Source organism: Pagrus pagrus, assembly GCF_965226575.1.
Source record: "Pagrus pagrus genome assembly, chromosome: 6".
NCBI classification, from domain to species: domain Eukaryota; kingdom Metazoa; phylum Chordata; class Actinopteri; order Spariformes; family Sparidae; genus Pagrus; species Pagrus pagrus.
The window spans coordinates 13,045,649-13,066,683 of NC_140190.1; the positions used below are offsets into that span (position 1 = coordinate 13,045,649).

At 43.3% G+C, this 21,035-nt stretch overlaps 1 protein-coding gene across 1 annotated transcript in view; it reads left to right on the forward strand.

The window, feature by feature from the left end:
• Positions 1-21,035, forward strand: part of sema6bb (sema domain, transmembrane domain (TM), and cytoplasmic domain, (semaphorin) 6Bb) — a 132,413-nt gene that overhangs the window by 80,453 nt on the left and 30,925 nt on the right. The window contains exons 7-15 of the mRNA XM_084355712.1: positions 789-879; positions 2,079-2,198; positions 2,883-2,971; positions 3,791-4,008; positions 10,759-10,890; positions 11,330-11,479; positions 13,254-13,433; positions 16,248-16,388; positions 20,452-20,529. Coding sequence (XP_084211838.1) covers positions 789-879; positions 2,079-2,198; positions 2,883-2,971; positions 3,791-4,008; positions 10,759-10,890; positions 11,330-11,479; positions 13,254-13,433; positions 16,248-16,388; positions 20,452-20,529 — 1,199 coding nt within the window. The remainder of the gene's footprint in view (positions 1-788; positions 880-2,078; positions 2,199-2,882; positions 2,972-3,790; positions 4,009-10,758; positions 10,891-11,329; positions 11,480-13,253; positions 13,434-16,247; positions 16,389-20,451; positions 20,530-21,035) is intronic.

Here is a 21,035-nt window from a genome sequence, read left to right on the forward strand (position 1 = left end):
GTCCGCGTCTCGCTCAATTACAGTAACGATTTCAAAACTCGTGCAGGGGAAAAAAAAAAAACTACACATGAATATTAATCATCGGCTCGGCTGATTTCACATCATTCTGCAGGAATATTAAATGAAGGATGAAGGCAGTCGAGTCGGAGAAAGTGAGAGGGAGAAAAAAAAATTAAAAAAATCCCTTTCACTATCAAAGGCTTTTTCAGATAAGTGTTATTTTCAGTCTCTCACATTTCAAACAGCGAAACTCTGAGACGTACCTGGCCCATTATCTGTCAGCCACTAATGACATTCTACAACAGTGTATAACACACCTGTCTCCTCCTGATAGACTGTCAGCTCCTCTGGGGACTAGTTAGCGATGCTAGCTGCTGTTTTATTTATAGCTGCTTTTTTTAATGAAATGACACGTACGAATTTCAGCCACGGACGAAAATTAAGACTCTTTGCTTTGGGCTAAAGTGTGTTTGTGTGTGAGGAAGAGATTGAAACTTTTGATTTTATATGTGGGTGTATGGACCCCTGTGCGTCTGCGCGTGCGTGTGTGTTTGTCTGTTTTATTTATGCATGAGAATGTGACTCTCTTGTCGGAGCTGCTGCGCCTAATTGCCACCAGTGAATCATTAGTTTGCACTTAGGCTAACACTCCCTAATTGCCATCCTTCTTTGTTGCTTGTTTTCATGATGCTGCTGTAGATTCATTCCTGTTGTTTGGAGTTTGCTGACTGATGCGTGTGTGTGTGTGTGTGTGTGTGTGTGTGTGTGTGTGTGTGTGTTTGTAACAGGGAGACACTCTAGAGATGGTCGGAGACACGGTCAGCGGTATGGCGAGATGCCCCTATGACCCCAAACACGCTAATGTAGCTCTGTTTGCAGGTAAGACGCCTTTTGGTTTTAGTCTCAGATGTCAACGTTTCCACAGGTCCTTGAAAGTTTTTGAAAATAATAATGAAAACATGAATAGACATGGGTCTTTGAAAGTGCTTGGATTCCTAATTTGGGCAAGAAAGTTTTTTTTTTTTCATATATTTTCATTTAAAGTTAGTAAATTGACCATAACCACAGGTGTCACACTGGGGACGCTAGAGACATGTCCCCACCACTTTTTACAAAGTTTTTAAAAGCATGGATTGTTAAAAAAATGTCTTGAAAAGTAGCTCACACCACAAAATGTTCACTAACAAATGAGAACGCTTTGCTCTCCGAACCTGGCTGCTGCAAACCGCCGGTCCGAAATTGTAAAGTGGACAACAAGGCTAAGTAGCAGCTAATGAACTGGAGTAGCAGCCCCAGGTTTGCAAACATATTAAGATTAAAGGGTCACTTTGTGGTCAAATAAGTGGTGGGGCCATACAGCAAAGGCTCAGATGAAAAAATATGAAGCGATTTAAGGTAATACAATAGGATGATTGGTGTGTGGTCCCCTCCACTCTTTAACACAAAGTGACGCCCTTGACTGCATCACAGCAAAGCTGAGAAGTCTTCACACATCCGAGCCTGAGCTGTGAGCTCCTCTAAAACCTGCTACCTCTCATTATAAAACTTTCTCAGTGTTGTACCAACAGTTAACCTCGATCGCTGTCTCAAACTGTGCTGCAGTATGTCGGATTCATTGGATTTTAAATGAAATTAGGCCTGAAAAGTCTATTTTTTTTGTGCGGTTCAGTGGTGAATGTCATCGTTCCACCATTAACAACATGCCCTTTGTTTCCTCCATCATATTTAAATACTTCACTATAATCAAATCAACAGGGTTTTGTGGCTGAAGCTGCAGGGAGCCATTACTTTTCAGCCATCATCCCATTATCTGATATTAACTTGAGGTTTTAAAAAAAAAAGGGTTTTTTTTGCGAGGCAGAGCTGCAAAGTTGCAATTATGTTACTGCAATTACACTGCTGAGTGGTCAGTCGTGGCATGTTTATGGTGCAGGACTTTACAGGATATTACAGCATCGTTCGCTCTATCTTTATTGTAATTCTGCTGCTGATAGTGTGTGTCTGTGTTTGTGTTTGTGTGTGTGTGTGTGTGTGTGTGTGTGTGTGTGTGTATGTGTATGTGTGTGTGTGTGTGTCAGAGGGGAATCTGTTTACAGCCACAGTGACAGACTTCCTGGCCATTGATGCAGTGATCTACCGTAGCCTCGGGGACCATCCTGCTCTGCGCACCGTCAAGCACGACTCCAAATGGTTCAGAGGTACCTGCAGGCATGTGTGCGATTGTGTGCGTGTGTGTGTGCTTCTCGCCGCCTGTTTAAGTGTGTTTGTTTGTCTTTTAAAGCACACATAGGCGCAAGGGCAAGTGCGTCCTCTCGTCAGCGTCTGCGTCTGCTGACAGTGTTATCGTCTGATGTTTTGAGCGTGCGTCTGCATCGCTTAGCAAAAGCGCACGATCGATACACGTGTCAGCGGCGGAGGGCTGAGTCAGCGGGCCTGACAGCTCCGTGTTCAGGTCACTGGACACGAGGCTGTCAAACTTACTGCTCCCCGACAGAGTTTGGACACGTTCACATCATGGTGAAACATAACGACGACACTGGAACAGTAAAAAAAATATACGATATCGGAGACAAAGGTTGCAGCCGGTCCCGGGTGTAACTTTGCTGAAACGCACAGCGTGAAAAGGAGTTCTCAGAAACATCAGGGAGTAATAATGCGCTTATTGTTTGCTGTAAAATCCCCTTTCAGCATGTAATGAAATTAAGCGTGGCCTGCTCCTCGTTCCCGCTGCCCTCATGTTACCTCGGTGTCGTGGGAGTGAATGATGCATTTTGCAAAATGGAGACGCTGTTTGCTGTGTGCTTTCTCACGGCCTCCACCTATGTTTCATCAAACCCTCTCTCGCCACACACCTCTCCTCTCTCTCTCTTTCCACGTTACAGAGCCGTATTTTGTCAGCGCCGTGGAGTGGGGACCTCACATCTACTTCTTCTTCAGAGAGATAGCCATGGAGTTCAATTACCTGGAGAAGGTATAGAAGTCGATCTGATGAAAAACATTTCTTCCTTTTCCCCCCGCTGGACTCGCACAGAGGAGTCCATTCAGAGCATCTTTTAAAAGGCCTGTAGAGAAATACGTGAATGTGTCATTAAAATGCAAACAGCATGAAAGGAGATGTCAGGACAATATCTGTCTTCTCCCGCAGCCACGCTGACCTTTCATCCTTGCGTTTGTTTGTCTGCATATCTAATCAAACAAATCACAGTCTGAGCAAACAACTCATGTCTGTATTAACCGGAGAAACATTATTTTTATTGAACTGGGTATATTTCCTGCCCTTAGCAGAGCTGGGGATACATCTTTATAAAAAAAAAATAAGCATCAGGAAACCTGTTTCTCCGATAAATTAGCTGTTCACGGTGCTCGCACGAGGTCTCAGGCTCTGACATGTTTACAGAGAGCACAGTAAATGGATACTTAACAGCATCAGCGTTTGTGTGGATGAGGGGTGTTCAAAGGAGCACTTTTGAGATGCACTGACATTTTAATGAATAATTGATATTAAATTTACCATTATGAAACAATGATCTGTCAAAGCAGGGTTTCCGCATTGCAAATAGCATGCAAATGACTCTTCAGAGATCACCCCGGAGTTGAAAAGAGCTTTTTAAATATGCCTTTTTGAAGATGAAACCCAAAGCCTGGGAAATATATCCTAACTCCCCAGCTAATCATTGAAGTTATATGTGAGCTGTGCCTTTACAGATATGCCTGTCAGTATGTTGCGAATGTATTGTGCACGGTTGTCTTCCACGCCAACATCTGCCTCCGCGTGCCTGACTGCTCACAGGTGGTGGTGTCACGTGTGGCGCGGGTGTGCAAACGCGATCTAGGAGGGTCTCAGCGCGTCCTGGAGAAGCAGTGGACGTCGTTTCTGAAGGCTCGTCTCAACTGCTCCGTCCCCGGTGACTCCCACTTCTACTTTAACCTGCTCCACTCCACCAGCCCCATCATCAGGATGCATGGCAGGGATATTATCCTGGGGGTGTTCTCCACTCCGGCTAACAGGTACGCCATAGACACACTGACGTACTAACATGTACCTGTAAACAAGCTACAAAACACACAAACATGTCAAGAAATGTGGTTTAACCCTCCAGAACCTCGAGGCCTCCACCATCATCTATTTCAACCAATTATCTATCACCTTGAACTATTTCAACTGTATATCTACTGCTTTTTTAGCTAAACTTCATATGTTAATTAAGTTTACAACTTCAACAATTCATCCATTACTTTTAGCTAGCTATTCCAACCATGTATCTATTGGGCTAGCCTAAATTTGGCTAAATATTTCAACTATTTATCCATTATTTTAGTTTTCCATTAGCTACTTTTAGCTAACTATATCAACAAATCGTCCATTACTTTTAGCTAACTACTTCAACCAGTTATCCATGAAGTTAGCCTACTTTTAGCTCACTATGTCAACCTTTTATCTATTCTTTTATCTGTTTTCACTTTCGTCCATTAGCTACTTTTAGCTAACTATATCAACAATGTACCATTGTTTTTAGCTAACTACTCAAATCATTTATCCATAAAGCTAGCTTATTTTTAGCTTACTATTTCAACCATTTATCCATTAGGCTAACCTTCTTTTAGCTAACCATTTCAACTATTTATCCTTTAAGTATTTTTTTTAACAATTAACAATCATTTTTAGCTAACTGTTTCAACTGTTATCCACTACTTTGAGCTAACTACTACTACAACCATTTATCCATTACTTTTAGCTGTTTCAACCGTGTTATTTGCACTGTTTTTCCATTTTAGTTGTTTTTACCGTTTATTCTTTGGGCTATTCTTAAATAACAGTTTTAAACTCTCTTTTGGATTGCTAAATAGTTTGCGTAGCATATTACATATTTTACATACATATTTTATTCAAATTGTAATTTTTTGTTTTGTTTTTTAATTCAAATTACTTCTGCTACTTGTTACGAGGCCTACAGTACTTCACAATCTTCCCAATTACCCCCCACTGGTTGGGAATCACTCTTGATCAATACCTGGTGGCCTTCAGATATGTCTTTTATTGTGGGGGTATACATTTATGACTTTGAGGGCTAACATGGAGGGATTTCAATCCATGTCTTCTCTGGAAAGAGAAAAGGGGACTCAATCATACTGAGAGTGTTTTTTTTTTTTTAAGATTTACTCAGACAAAGAGACGCACCATGACACACTCCCCATGGAGACTGAGATAGACACCCAGCGGCACTCACACGGATCACCTTGAAAATTTAGTGGACCACCACGGTTTGTTCCTTCACCTAGGAAGTCAGAAAGAGCAAGGCTTCCTACAGGCCAAGCAAAGCTCTAGAGAAATGAGAAGGGCTGCGCGGCGGTCCAAAAGGTCAAGATTGTGAGGTACAGAGTAATTTAACACACATGGAACGCTTTCAGCGAGGACAAAAGGGTGTTTTGTTGAAAGACAAGATTAAATTGAAAGAAGGTGAGAGGAGAGGAAAGGGGAGATGCTGCCTGTTAAACCGGGGATTCTTGGAGACTCGGAGTATTTACAGAACCAAAGACATCGCACAAAGCAAAGCAGAGAAACTGAACAGCAGAGAGAAGAAAGGAGTGTGACAAAAATATTTATGTGAGCTACACGTACAGTACACCTCTTTTGATGCACAAAATATACTGTTATGTCTACATCAGAGAGGCGCTAGTGTTGTACGGTGACTCAATCTAGCGTCGAGTGGTACGTTTTCCTAAAACAAGCAAAAAAACTGTCAGTGGGATGAGATAATTCCCTTTTCAGCAGCACCGTTTTCTTAATGCGTATGTCTCTTTGCTAAAAAACTCGTAAGAAAAACACGATCTTAACATCCTCCACTTATCCTACAAGCTGCGCAGGGATGAACATCTCTGCATACTTTTAAGTATGAGTGAGTCAAATCATACCAGTGTTCGATATACCTCTCGTGTAATGCCCTCACTCATCTTATGGACCTGACACCATTTACCGTGTCTGGTAGCGCAAACACATTTTAAAGAAAACACATTGAAATCGTTGCAACTGGCTTTCTCCCTGCGTCTGGTAAGGAATCAATATGGTCTACCGCTTTAATGACTCTCGCCTGTTCCAGTAAAACACCATTTCTATTTTCTACGATAAAAGATAAGGCTTTTCTGCGGGTTGCAGGGCAGTGTCTCAAAGCAGTAGCCTCCAGAGTAGAAGGCGGGAAAGAAAGACGAGAAGAAATAACAATAAGTGAGCGAGAAGACACAGAGGAGGATAAAGAAGGAGGGACGGCTGAAGAAGACTCAAGGACGAGGAAGTCAATAATGGACAACACGTGCGTCCCTCCTTCCCTGAGATCTGAAAACTGTTTCATCAGCTGCATCTTATCTGTGTGTTTGGAAAAACGGGCTTTCGCAGCAGAGAAGAGGCCACTGCCTGCACAGACAGATGGATGCTTCACACACACACACTCCCACGCTCGTACACAAACACACACGCACGCACACACACACACACACACACACACACACACACACTTTACAATGGTTCCCAGATAACAGCATTTACCAGCATGCCACAGAGGAGAACCAGCTGAACACACACGCGCCCCTGCCTGGGTAAACTGCCACCGGGTCGTGTTTTAAATAACTGCCAGCCAAGACAGAGAGAGAGAGAGAGGGAAATGGGGCGGCTCAGATGGATGGATAAGGACGGGTGTGATGGAGGAAAATGAACACGAAGAGAAGGAGAGAACGTGTGAGGTGAGCTGCAAAAACTCCCACTGGCCCCCGTGTGGCCCTCTGCGCCACACCGGCTAAGTGCTTGCCAGACAAATTGCTTTGGCTGGCAGCGTGCAGTGAAAACAGCATGAAGCCGGACCCGGAGAGTGGAGGGATAGCTATTCTCTCCTGCCATTTGGCCCCTTCTCAGCATATATGGGGCTCTGACTGGGAATAACAGGATGAAGTGAAGGTTTTAACTCGCCCTCCTGGAGTCTACCTGAAGTTACTCATCTCCTCCTGTGCCCGCAATACTCCCAGGATGATTTTTACAGCCACATACCAGCTCCTCAAACTGTACTGGAGTTGTCAGTGTCTTCTCCCAGAGTATAAAATCGCCCCCCGGTTGTCATTTCCTTTGTGTATCCACCTCTGAAGGCCCTCAGGCTCTTCCTCTCAGAGAGGAATGAAAGAAGAGCTCAGATTTCCTACCGGGCATCTCCTGCACTCCCGATGCTCAAGAGGTCAAAGAGGCCAGGGGAACGACAACAATGTGAGATGTTTCGGGAAAGGAAAAAAAGTACTTTCTGCTTTATTTAGCAAGTCAAATAAATGTGTTGTATGTGGAAAGAACAGCAAGATGTCAGATTGAAAGCTTACCGTCATCAGGCTGCAGTGGACCGGTACTGAAAATAAACAATTCTCATTATTTCTTAAGCTATTGTTTTGGCAGCTGAAAATGCCCGTTGCTGCGAATCGACTGACGGGGGCTCATTAGGCTTAATGGAGCTGCGCAGGAATGCGGTGAAAACATCCCATGCAAAGTAAAGTAAATCCAGTGCATCCTGAGAGTGGGAGGCCACGTTTGGTTTTGGTTGTAAAGAGTCCCACGTGACAGGGTCAGACAGCAGGATGTCCCTCTGGGAAAACACAGCAGGGGAAGGGGAAATGAGGAGGACAAGGTGCAGGAGGAGAACAGGTTTACGCTGCCAGAAGAAGTGTGACACAGGGGAGGATGCACAGATGCTCAAGCTGGTCCCCCCGGGCCTGTGAAGCTAGAGGAGGCAGTGGAGTATGTTAGGCATCTAGCCAAAGCTTTAGAAAACGGGTAAGGGACGGAGCGCCGCATGTAGGTGTCGGCAGAGCCGTGTCACAGGGAAAATACAGTTGTTACAGAGGTATTCACCGGTTCACGTGGGCCAGGATAGTCCAGAGTAGGGAGGGAAGAGAATACTCACAGAGACCGGATGTGGAAAGGTCAAATAAAAGTGGGACAAATTAGGCTGAATCCAAAAAAGGAGTTCAGGTGAGAGGTTCGTAGTAGAATAAAAAAAAGAAAAGTCATTTTTATGACAAAGTATTTGATGTAGTGCAAATGTTTGTATCCTGTTTTGTAAAAACTGCACATCGGTCAGTTGTTGCATGTTTGTTATGTTCATTTCATGGAGAAAAAGATATGTATATACAGAATATAGTATCATTATAGTTTATATCACCAGACCTGTCCAAAGAGTAAGAAAATGCATCTTTTTGTCCTCTCTAATGCCCCCGACAGGTATATTTTAAAGGAATAGCTTCATATTTTGCCAAATGCACTTTGATTATGACAACTAATAGTTTCTGTTGGTTGCCTGGCAACAGCGTGACAAGATTCAAGCAAGCCACTGGGGCCCGATAAGGTAAGGTTTCCCCATAACCTTACATTGTGAAAGAAGCGGCTGTAAAACGATGGATACATTTTTTTGAGCGTCACAACCCCCGCACCCTTCGACCGTCATAATTTGATCCATTCGTCACGATAACATTTGGAAAGTCTGGAAGAGCCACATGATTAAATCACTTTATTCCCGTTCAAGTTAGCCGGGCGCTAAATCAGAAGTTAGCCGACTCAGTGGGGGGCCCTCTTGGCTTCATACACCGCTGAGCAGCTTCCATAGGAATGAACAGGGCTGGTGATGCCACCAACCTGGGACAAGCTATGAAAATGTCCTAAAGAAATATGCTAAGACCTACTGTAAGAGGATCAGACTAAGTGTGGGATTTGTGACCTTTAAACGTATAAACATTTAAGCAGAAATGATATATAATGGCCCCCATGTGGTTAATTGTGCCATATTTCACAAGCTCTTTACTTTCTGTATATATTAAAAGTGTGGAAAATGTCAAGTCATTCCAATTTATCAGAGTTGAACTTATTAAGGGATGGACAGTGAAACTTCCTCCGTCTCTCACCTCCTCTCTCTCTGCCTCCTCGTCTACTCCCACAAGGCATCATGTGTCCGTTAGGTGTGTGTGACTGTGTTAGTCCGAGCTGTCAGTGGGCTGCTAAACAGTGAGGAAGTACTTTAGACTCGACAAACGGACGGTCTTTGCGTCTAGCCTTGACAGCCTGTCACTCAACCTTACGTCAATGAGAAAGAGCGAAAGAAGGACAAATGCCAACGAGCGGAGAGGAAGTAAACAAAAGGAAAGTGTGAGCGCCACTGAGAAAATGATTTGCGTACAGTACGAGACGGCAACTCACACGGACTCGAACAAAAGCAGAAGAGACTTATTCAGAGTGAAAACGAGAATAATTAAGAGAACTCGGGGAGCAAAAAACAGCTCGAGGCGTTTTTGGCTTACTTCTGTCAGACACGGGGGGAAAACCAAGTGACCTGCAGCGAGAGAGAGGAAGAAAGAGCTCGGGTAGGGATAAGGTAGAGAAAGGAAGCCGAGCTGGCACCGCTGCAGAGCTGGCAGACATGTCACGCTTAACATCTGGTGCCTGTGCTCCTGAGAAGGCCTGCGTATCGTCCACAGATACGCCTGCAGCTCTGCCACACTGGCCCGGGTTGACTCACATCCCTGCCTATGAATGATAAGTGCTGAGGGAGACGGCGTGACCTGATCAAATGGCGCATCAGGAGAGCACGGCTCCCTGCTGCAACCAAAATCCAGCCTTCGGGCGCTGCCATCCCAGACAAACCCTTCTGCGGCTCTCAGAGGGGCACTCACACAGAACCAGGGGGGTGTGTGGATGAGGCATATCCTCACATCAGCAGCTGGACGCTCTTTTCTTTATGACAGAAAGAAAGCAGGAAACAGATGGGGTGTGTGTGGGCTTTATGTAGCAGCAGGTTGCAGGTGACTCAGTCTCTCAGGTTTTTCCAATGTGCGTGTATCACTTAGGTATTAGCACTTAGTCACCAGCTCTCACACCACGCACACCATTAGTCACTGACGAGGACACATTCAGAGCAGAAAGTCGAGTCTCGGAGCAGGAAGAATGGGACGTCTTTATAAAACTCATCCCTTACCTCATCTTGACACCGCTCTCTTTATTTCTCTGTAGTGCTTTCTTCAGCCAAAGCAGCAGAGCACAGAATCAGGCTCAGTGAAAGGATTTGTGTGAATACAGTACGTCTCTATTTGTTTGGTTTTGCCTGTGTGTATTTTGTTTGCGCGTGTGTGTGTGTGGGCTGTGGACACTTGACGGAGCAGATGTTCTGATCCCTGTTGCAGGGTTCACGAGTAGTTAAACAGCCTCCGCGGCGCAGCGGGATCTTTTACTGGAATGTGTTGTCGGGTTCATGAGAATCGTCTTCCACCCTCTTTTCTAAAAGGCTGAATATTCAGTGACTCATTCCCTGTTTTATATTCCAGGAATTCCAGCCAAGTTTCTTTTCATGGGTCTAATCTAGATATTGCATCCGCCGCGTATCTATTCTTCGCCCGGGGAGTTGACAGCATCTATCTTATCCCGTCTTTTCTTTTCCGTCTCCGTAACAATTTCCTTTGTGTTCCGGCGTTGAATGTCAAAATATGAACAGCCAAAAATCCAATTTGACGTCTTCGCTGGGTGCCTGTCCCTTTTTTCTCATGCTCTCAATTGAATTTTAACTTCTTTTCCTTTTTCACGTTTCACAGTCGATTTTTCAGTCTTTGGCATTATCCACCTTATCTTTTCTTTTTTCCAGTCACTTATTCTCGCCGCGCCAAAGTACTTGACGCGGGGATTGACAGTCTTTTCTTGTCTCAATCAACCTCTGGCTCACCTCTCTGTCTCCGTCTCTGTCTCTACAGTATCCCGGGTTCGGCGGTGTGCGCCTTCGACATGGAGCAGCTGGCCGGGGTGTTCGATGGGAGGTTCAAGGAGCAGAAGTCACCGGAGTCTATTTGGACGCCTGTTCCGGATGAAGTCATCCCGAAGCCAAGGTGCAGATGGTTGTAATCAGTTTGTGCACCTGTGCTCAGGTTGCTATCAGAGAACTGTACGAAGAAAACAGAATTAGGACAAACCTGTATTCAGTTCAGCCATGAAACTGCTCTCTGAAAGTGTAATATCATGCATATCAGGGACATTAATTTTTTTAACAAGGATGCAACGTGTTCTCTGAAAATCTAACAACGTGTCTTGACCTCATCCAGCTATCCATCACTTGCCAAACGCTTCAACCATGAGCTTCTTTTGACTGAATCAAATCAATCTCTTGTTGATAAAAGGGGTTAGTGTCTGAATGCGAAACACTCAGACAGTCTAGACGGCTTAATTGTATAACTATATTTTTGCCGAGGCTTGAAGTAGTCGGAAAAGAGGATGCCACTTTGTCTCTGTACCATCTGCTAAACATGTGCTCACACTCGCTCTCTCCAGACCCGGCGGCTGTGCTGTTCAGGGCTCCAAGTTTAATTCGTCAAACTCGTTCCCTGATGAGATGCTCAACTTCGTCAAGACCCATCCTCTGATGGATGAAGCCGTCCCGTCACTCGGACAAAGGCCCTGGATAGTCAGGACCATGGTCAGGTAAGACTAGTCCCTGTCTCCTGGTAATTATGTTTCCAAAATGTTCATGAAGAATGTTTTTTGCTAAACAATAGCAACTACATCATAATAAAGGTTTTTAATGGTTATGTTCAGGTGCTCAAATCACTTCCCTAATGTGAGAGAAAGACTGCAGTCTTAATTAAAAAACAACAACACTTATAATCCCAATATGACCTCGAGTAAAACACCTGGTTGTGTTAATAAGCGGGCAGGTTAACACATATTAACCAGGGAACAGACTTCGGCACAACACCAGAGAACTCTCCATCTTGTTTTACCTCCGTTTTTATCACTCTTCCTCTTCACCTCCTCCATCAGCCTGGTTGTTTTTCTTTCTCAGTGTAGAATTTCAACAGTTGTTGCACCGTTACCTGAGGACGGCGGCCGGGAAAACAATGCTTCTCCCTGTTTTCTGTTTCACGTTGACCAACTTTGACCTAACTTTTTTGCCTCACCTGGGATTCAGGATGCAAACGTTGGTCTCCAGTGTCAGACTTTGGTGATTTGTATGTCAACCATCTACCCTGACCACCTCCAAATGACTGCTGTTTGGTCCTAAAACAAATTATTAGCATAAAACATAATTTCTATTTCAAAGAAGAAGGGTCTCTGTAGAGTCTTAAGCCTTCTAATATGCTAATTGTGGAGGGTTTTTTAGAAACTTAATTAGATGAGTTTACTGAACATTCACTGAACTCATCATTTTAAGTCACAAGACAGAAGAACTCACTCACTTGATCAGTTTTGAAAGAGTCTGAAAATGAAAAGTTTTCATTACACAGTGCGAGACAGCGGTTTTCAAACTGGGATCCGTGGACCAACTGGGTTGAAGGGGTCGAATATTTAAACTTTCATCACATTTTTGGGAAGTTGGAACAACAAGGAAATATTTAATTGTGAACTAGGATTATAGTGATCCTAGTTTGATCATTGATTAACTATCAATACTTTTAAATCTTCAAACCTAAAATAAATAACAACGAGAGAAAAGTTTCCTTTTAGACGGGATTCTTTCACAGCGAGAGTCCGTGGTTTATTATACATATATTCCTCCACATGAAAAGGTTTGTGAACCCCTGGTGTAGGAGACGAGGTGCTGAACATACACAGATCTTTGTATGCAAACACACACACACACACACACACAGTCTGTCTGTCTGTTTGCGCCGTCGACTCCTTCTGTGGACGTTATCCTCGCTATGTGTCGCGGTAGCAGGCGAGCAGCTGTAGCACATCGCAGTCAAGTCTCACATTAATGCACGCATGCCTCTCTCTCCCCACTATCTTCCATAAGGAGTCCCACTGCCAACTAGCCACCAGGGGATTATGGGGACTGGATGTATGCTGAATATTAACCACCTGGCACAACATGGCTCCTATTCTCGTCTATTTACTCAGACACACAGGACTGTGTGTAGTTCAGCAGCACTTTGCTATTGTTCCAAGACGAGCCCATTTACTTGACTGATATTATTAATGACTCAACGTCTGGCGTAATTAGTTTATTATGCAAATTTGATGAGCGGTTTGTACTCTGTGGGATTCATTTCGTTTGGAATTGGCTCAAGAGAGAATGGCACATTATGATTTAAATTCACAGGAGTCTGTATTTTACACCTAAACCAATCAGATGTAGTGCACTTAAATCATAAACCTTCCTCCCGGCGCTACTTCGCAATGCTTTTAGCTTTCATAGACGAGAAAAGTCCCGAATGAGCCTTAACGCAGTGCTCTGATCTGTCCTGCCGCTCAGGTACCAGCTGAATAAGATCGTGGTGGACACAGAAGCCGGGCCTCACAGAAACCGGACCGTCCTGTTCCTCGGGTCGAGCAGAGGGACCATCCTCAAGTTCCTCATCATGCCCAACCAGGACAACACCGTCACCAACAGCAACATCTTCCTGGAGGAACTGGAGGGATTCAACCCCGACAAGTAAGAAAAGCTAAAAGAGAGGAAACGGACGTATAATGTGAACGGTTGAAGGGATAGTTTCACATCTTTGGAAATGATTGCTGAGAGTTAGAGGATAAGAGTGACACCACTCACGTCTGTTGGTTGAATGTGAAGGTACAGCCTTGACTTTGCACTTTCAACAGGGTGAAACCGCTCGCCTGGCTCTCTCTAAAGGTTACTTAATCCATCTGAAAGCTCAAAACATTATATCTATCTAGCTTTTCTTAATCTGTATGAAAACTAAAAGTGTGAAAGTGTTGCATTGTAGTTTTCGTACGGTTGTTCTGTGCCAGATGATTTTTTTCAGGAGCTACCTGGAGTCTTATCATCACTGTGAGGTTGTTTTGGCATATTAAGTGCTGATTTTTATTTGCTTTACTACACAAACATGAGAGCAGTCTCAATCACCTAGCTAACTCTCCTAAGAAGTGAAGGTAAGAAAAGAAATGCATCTTTCCAAAAATATCAAAGCTATTCCTTCATGGCACACCTGTATAGTTAGAGAGACTGGTTGAATGAGTAAGTGACTTCATCTCGGCAAATTTACTGCATCACAGAAGCAGTAAAACAAACATAACATACCAAAAACAATTACACAAAGGCAAGTCTAAACAAATGGGTCCTGAGCAGCTTTTAAAAGATGTCCACAGTGTCCACAGGTCAAAGTCAAATGGGAAAGACTTCGCTACATACGGCAAGAGAGGTAAGGAAGTGGTTAAATGACATCTGCGGCTGATGTATACACAGCGAGGGGAGCTGGCGGTGAGAAATGCAGAGAGAAAGAATTGCAAAGAAGAAGAAAAAAGAGAGAGCATGACATGTCCTCGAAACATGGCGTGTCCTGAATTATGCAGAAAACCTCACCTATTCTGCAAGAGGAACACATAATTGTGCCGGCGCTGCTGAGACGGTGCAACCCCATGCAGAGAATACAAATCGGGCAAACAGAAAAAGAATAGGATTAGAGGCTAATAGTCATTATCAGGAAATCTGAACATCTTTTAATAATGGGGTTGAGACATACGGCAGAGCGGCATTAGTGCAAAACATCCGAAAATAATGAAATGACGATACAATCGCGTTGTGCTTAATCTTGACAAAAATGACATACAGTCAGGAAAAAATGACCCCTTATCTTCAGTCTGAGGCTAAATTAAATTTATATGTGGATCTTGACAAAAGATTGAAGTGGATCGAGCTTCTTGTTCCCTTTCTAATTAGCATTTTGCATGAGGCAGGCGGCTCCGAGGTTTCACTGGATACCCATCACTACGTAATGAACACTGGGTACAATGCGTTTTCAATCTTCATTTCTGCTTTTGTTCTTTGTTGAGATGCAGCGTTGCACATGGTGGATGGCTTCAGGGCGGGGAGGAGGAGACAATTGTCACACAGATGCAGGCAGATTTGGCTGGTGATTATCTTTCACCAAGGCTAATTAGAGGCATTTTAAGAGGAAAGTACACGTTTCTAAACACAAGCTTTCTGACGTGGTAATTGCGCTTCCTGATACATATCCCATTTTTTCTGCAATAAGAGCAAATGTTGGATCATTTCTTGAACCAACCGGCTGGAAACGAGCTTTCAAATCTACTTGTTTTGCTTCTTATTTAGTCATAAGCTTCCTCCCTTTCTGAACCTTTAAAATATGCACATCGATTCATGTTTCAGCTTATTTGTTCTGACAAAATGAAGGATACTGATGGCAAGCGAAATGAGGGAGACTGTGCGATGAATGAGCCGGCGTGGACTGGAGCCCAGTGTGTGAGGGATAATTTGGTGTGCATGGTGAGCCCACCAGGAGGTCAGTGACAGTCGGGCTATCTTAGCAGGCGCCTAGCTAATCAGGAGACAGAGCACAGCCACATCAGGGCCTTTTCTTCTCTTTTTTCTCCATTAATGCTCCAGGCTAGGCCACCGCAAACTCACCTTACATACACACACAAAGTGATGCTTTGTGCCCTGTAATAAACTCCAGGGTGAGCAGAAGCACAGTGAGCTTTTAAGAGGTTAGCACAGATAGAAATCACTGGTTTGTGATTGGCTGGTTAACATAAAGAACTAGGAAATGACCTGTAAGAGATGCAGCTCTTACAGAGCCTATATCTTCTCCTGTTGTCCCCCCCTGTCTGATCCTGGTTCTCATTTTCTTTTCATGATTTTTCTCCTGCGTTTGTTATTTTTTAATGTACCCCCTCCTCCTTTTCCCTGCCTTCCATGATATTGGCTGTGAGGAATGGCTCACAGCTTGGCCTTAGCAGAATGATAGATTCTTCTTAATGACTGTGGGCTCGCCGCAATGTTATTACCATAAACCATCCAGATACAACTGATGCATGAGCGCACATGTGCATAAAAAGGTATAAAGCCACGGCACAGAGGCAGGTTGGTGCCGGCTATCATAGCTCTAAGTGCCAATTAGAAGCGATTCAGCTGCCGGCTGCTGATTTTTGATGGTCGGCCGACCTCTCGAACCTCTACAATCAGCACGGTGCATATTTGGATTGACACGCTAACATCTGGTTACACGGATCGGCTTCTCTTCGCTTTCTCTTTTTTGCTATGGCTTTTATTTATAGAACTGTTTATGTTTAGTTGTGTTTCACGCTGACTCGTGGGGTATGCTTGTTTCCTGCTGTAATGCGTGGAGTGAGGTCAGAGGTTTAATGTGTTGTCTCTGTCTTGTAATTGAAATTGCCTAATGCGTTTTTATGTGTGTGTGTGTGTGTGTGTGTGTGTGTGTGTGTGTGTGTGTGTGTGTGTGCCTGCCTGTCTGTGTTATGTGTGGTGCAGGTGTGCTGAAGACTCTCCGCAAGCCAGGCAGCTGTTGTCTCTCACTCTGGATCGGGCGAGCCACACTCTCCTCCTCGCCTTCCCCTCCTGTGTGGTCAGAGTGCCAGTGGCACGCTGCCAGCTCTACTCCCGGTGCATGAAGTAAGTCCCCAGCAAATACGGTGCATACAGGAACATAAAAGGCCAGCGGGGCAGCATAACAAGAAGCTAGGTGACCATTCAAGAACCATCTGGCCCTCACAAGTGTCCTTGAGCAAGACACTGTGAAGCCCTGCCAGCTCCCGAGTTGCTGCACTGTAGCTGACCTGAATTTTACTCCGATAATAACTCTAGTACATCTTAATAACGACTGTCACTGTGTCCTTGAGCAAAGTGATAATCTGGTAACTGCTGTATACTACTGAAATGAGTCAAAATGCAATAAAATGTGCCAGTAAATGCGAAGAAATTATAATAAAAGTTGCTATAGTAGGACATCGCCATTAAAAATAAGACTGTATTATTGCCTTAGCCTGCAATTTCTGCTCTATAATTTTAACAGATAATAAAAATAGTAATGTTTACTGACAATGTATTATATTATATGTACAGGTGGGAATTAACAAAGTAGTACTTCAGTCGTTTTTTTAATCAATTAGTCTTTATTGGTACAGACTAGACCAAACTCTTTAATTCATTTATTTGCAGAGACCCAACATTGTACTTTTACTTGAGTATTTACTTTTACTCCCTACATTTTTACACAAATATCTAAACGTTCAACTCCTTACATTTTCAAAACAGACTTGTTACTTTCGTTTGAATACATTTGAGGATTATGGAGTGTTTTTGTTTTGCATCATTGCACGCCGCGTTGCCAACATCAAAAGACTGATTTCAACACGTAACAAGACAAAACACCGTAAAAGACCTAACAAGACGGAAACAGACAGAGAGGGGGACTCGAATGGGGAAACAAGGCGTGTTAGCGTCTCCTATCTGCAGCGACCCTGCAGCCCTCTGCCTGTATTTCCTTATTTTCTCAGTTTTTTACTGCAGTCCTCTTTAACAACCCAAAATGTGGGTATTTGACATGTGGTATCCTGGGAATGAAACTCAACGATCAACTATCTTTAAGTTAGTTTAATAGTGAATTATATAAATATGACGTGAGGTTCAGTTGCACAGAAATGGCCGGTATAAGTCCCTTCAGAGGGATAGTTTTTACTTTTAGACTTTGAGTACATGTCAGAGCCTGTACTTGCTTACACCCTTGAGAAAAGAAGTTGAATCTGTACTTCTTATCATATCCGATAATATAATATATATTATATTTTGATTCATTTCTTCATCAAGCAGTTATTGTAATATCAAAAGCTCCAACGATTTCCTCATTTTGTTATTCTTGCAGCTCACCACTATGAATTTGTTGAACGTAATCTGAATGTGCAGCAGGGCATTTCTGAAAAACAGCCGGTTCCCCGACTCCACTAATCCCACATAATTAAACATAAAAATGCATATATTCAAACTAATGATATCTCACCTGCATACACTCACACAAGCACCAGAACACAAACTTCGCTTCCCCTCGCTGGCACACTTACACGGTCCTGATGCCTGTGGCTGTGGCCCGTTAAAGTCCATTGACACACTAATACAAGCCGCTGCACACACACCGGCACATCAGGCGTACAGTTTGCTCACTGAACCAGGTGAGTCATACAAGCGTGTAATCCAGAGCACATTAAGGAACGCTCACATGCTTTTCTGAGGTGTGTTTAGTGTGTGTGCGTTTATGTGTTTAGACGAGAGAGTAAATGTTCTGTGCGCGAGCATGTTCAAGGTTTTCGTCGTCACGCTTCGGCAGCTTCAGGTCTGATTCTTAACCTCAGAAGAATGTCAGTCTACACGGTCGGCTTTCCTTCTTCAAATAAATCTTTAATAATTCAACATGTCGTAGTAAGAGGTCTGATTTCCGATGCATGCAGTCGTGGATTGACCTTTTAACCTCATTTAACCCCACGCACAGAGCAGTCATTAAAAAGTCATGTTGTGTAGTTAACCACTGAGAGAGCCCACAGCACATCATTAAAGGACCATATCTGGAGTTTTATGTATCATCGCTCAACAACAACAAATCCCTTTCAGGCTACTAGACATCCCTGCCAAGCATTTTACAAAACATACCACAGATTTGCAGATTGATTCCCTACATTTTAGACGTGCAGTCGTCTCTTTACATCACTCACTGTGGTAAAAAACTCACAGAGACTTGAATTTGTCTCTGTAATCCTTCAGAATGAACGCTCATTGACATTTAGTTGTGTTGTGTAAGAGTGTAGCTGTAGTTGAGAGCATTTCATTTCAAAAACTGCTCGATGCTGCAGTCTGAAATCTAATATTGAGGAGACGGATTGAAATGTTTCTAACTCATGAACCTCGTTGCCTGAAAATCAAACCCCGGAGACAAACCCCATGCAAGATGAACACTGAAATTGTAGCTGTAATTTTGTCAGTTCTTGCATACGAGGTAGTCTGACGCTGCATTCATGCGCTCCTCGGGCGGTCCTATTTCCCGAGTTGGGAAGTCATTCTTCTGGCTTGCGTGTGTTCATGTGCGTCAGAATGTGGGAGCAACATGAACGCATTCACATTAATTTTCCCAGTCAGAAAAACGTTTTTCCAATAATTCTGACAGCACATGAGCACAGTGACTCACCGGATGTAGACTTTTGGCTGACAATTGAAGCATTCGCCTCTTTTCTGCTATCTGCATGTTAGTGTTATCAAAATAGCAACCTACACACTGGAAATGGAGCGCTACCTTTACCTCCCCACGTGCTAAAAAGTGCCCCAGACGCTACAGTATCTTTCAGGGGCAGTGTCGCTGCATCCTCGGCTTTGCGTCACTCCAGTCGATTGTGATTGGTCCATAGGAATACAAGCCAGGCCTTTCTCAAGCTGTCTAAAACTACATGAAAGGATGCTGCTGGACAAATAGTTCTCAAATCCAGGTCTTTTAGAGGCCAATGTCTCAATTACCTCGAACTGATTCATGAAAGATAAAAGTGAAATCCACTTATTAGCTTTTCACAGAGCTTTTAACTGCATCTACATCCTGTGAGTACCACGAGATGCAGTTGGAGATTCTGGAAAACGCTCATTAGTTGACTTTCACGCTTAAATGGGATCGTTGCTGATTTGCAACCAACTTTGTATCACTACTAGGTTGGTAATATATGAACAATTGTAGACTTCTTCTCTATTTTGCCTGCACCTAAAGTCACTCTTCTGTTGGCAAATATTCCCACAAATGATGCAGAATGCTTCATCTGGAATATTTCAGGGCTGTTGTATTGACTCTAAGGATGAAAGTCAATATGTATGGACTGAGAGAGGGGCATCTCACCAAACTCAGATCCAACTGTCTAAACTAGGCAGTGCTGACAAACTATAAAACCAAGATTCTGTTACTGTGCTGCCTATTTTTCACCAAAAATGAAATATTTTCAGCATGCTGTTTAGCTGTGATATGATATTGTTTGTTCCCAGCCGTCACCCATCAGAGGGAGTGTTTATTGGTCTGGTTTTCTGCCTTTTTGAGCGAAATGAAAACACCACAGCCCCTTTTTCTCTGTTTTCTCTGGTCGTGTAGCACCAGTTTTAAAAGTGTTCACAACTTATTTCTAGCATAGACAGTCCAGTTTTATCCAAGGCTCATCTTTTCAACTGTGAAATACTTCTTTAATTCCTACAAAAGAACCAATTTAATACACCGACGCGAAGAAAAAAGAAGTCTGTCTCCGCTCTCAAATACATTTTCACCTTGACGATTGTTGTAATTTACAAAAAAAAGTCGAAGACAAGATCTTCACTTTGATGAAGAGCGTTATCAAACGAGTCTCAAGCTTTAAGAAGTTGGAAATACATGGTGATGACTAACTCTCTGGGAATTAATCTAAAAACTCTTGTAACACTGGGGGAAATGAACGACATTATTTGTATTTGATGGGCTCAGATGTACAGAAATCATGAGTATTAGATATGATGAGATGTTTAGTCCCTAGTATGAGCCTATTATCAACTAAGCAGCCTCAATAACTCAATAATGAGTAAGAATAATTTTTGTTAAGATCAAGCAAATCAGTATTGGACTTTTAAGCTTCATGAGGGGAAGCTGAAGTGAAACAGGCTGTTTAAGTGGATGTCTGCATCTCTGCAGGAACTGTATCGCCTCCAGGGACCCTTACTGTGGATGGACCAGAGGAAGCACCTGCTCTTTCCTCAGACCTGGGACCAGGTATGACACCTTTCCATTCATATATACATCACTTCATACAGTCAATAGTACCTGCTGTCTGTCTGGTTCTGTCTTTAAGTCCATCTCAAGTTTTATCACCTTTCTTGGTTCTCTCTCTTCGATCCAACTGTTTGTTTGTTTGTTTTTTTTTACTTGTTTTGTTTTCATTTGATTTGTTTCTACTTTTATCATTCGTGTCAAGGTTATTTTTCTGACAGCACACCTAGCAGAGCACCCATAGAGTCGCTCCATGTATTATTAATCTGCTCTGGAAGTCCTTGGTTCTGATCTGAGACTATTTGAGCTTCTGAGTAACATCCGTTCCTGTCACACAGTCTGCTCTGTGTACACTTATTGATTCAAGATGTCTGCTGCTGCTTTTAAACAACACAATGTTCTTTCACTTTGTGTGTTAGCAATTGGTGGCCGTATAACGCTCTGCAGGTGCAAAGTTTTGTGCTCGTTGTGTAACCCTGTCTGCATCATGCACCCAGACAGTGCCTTGT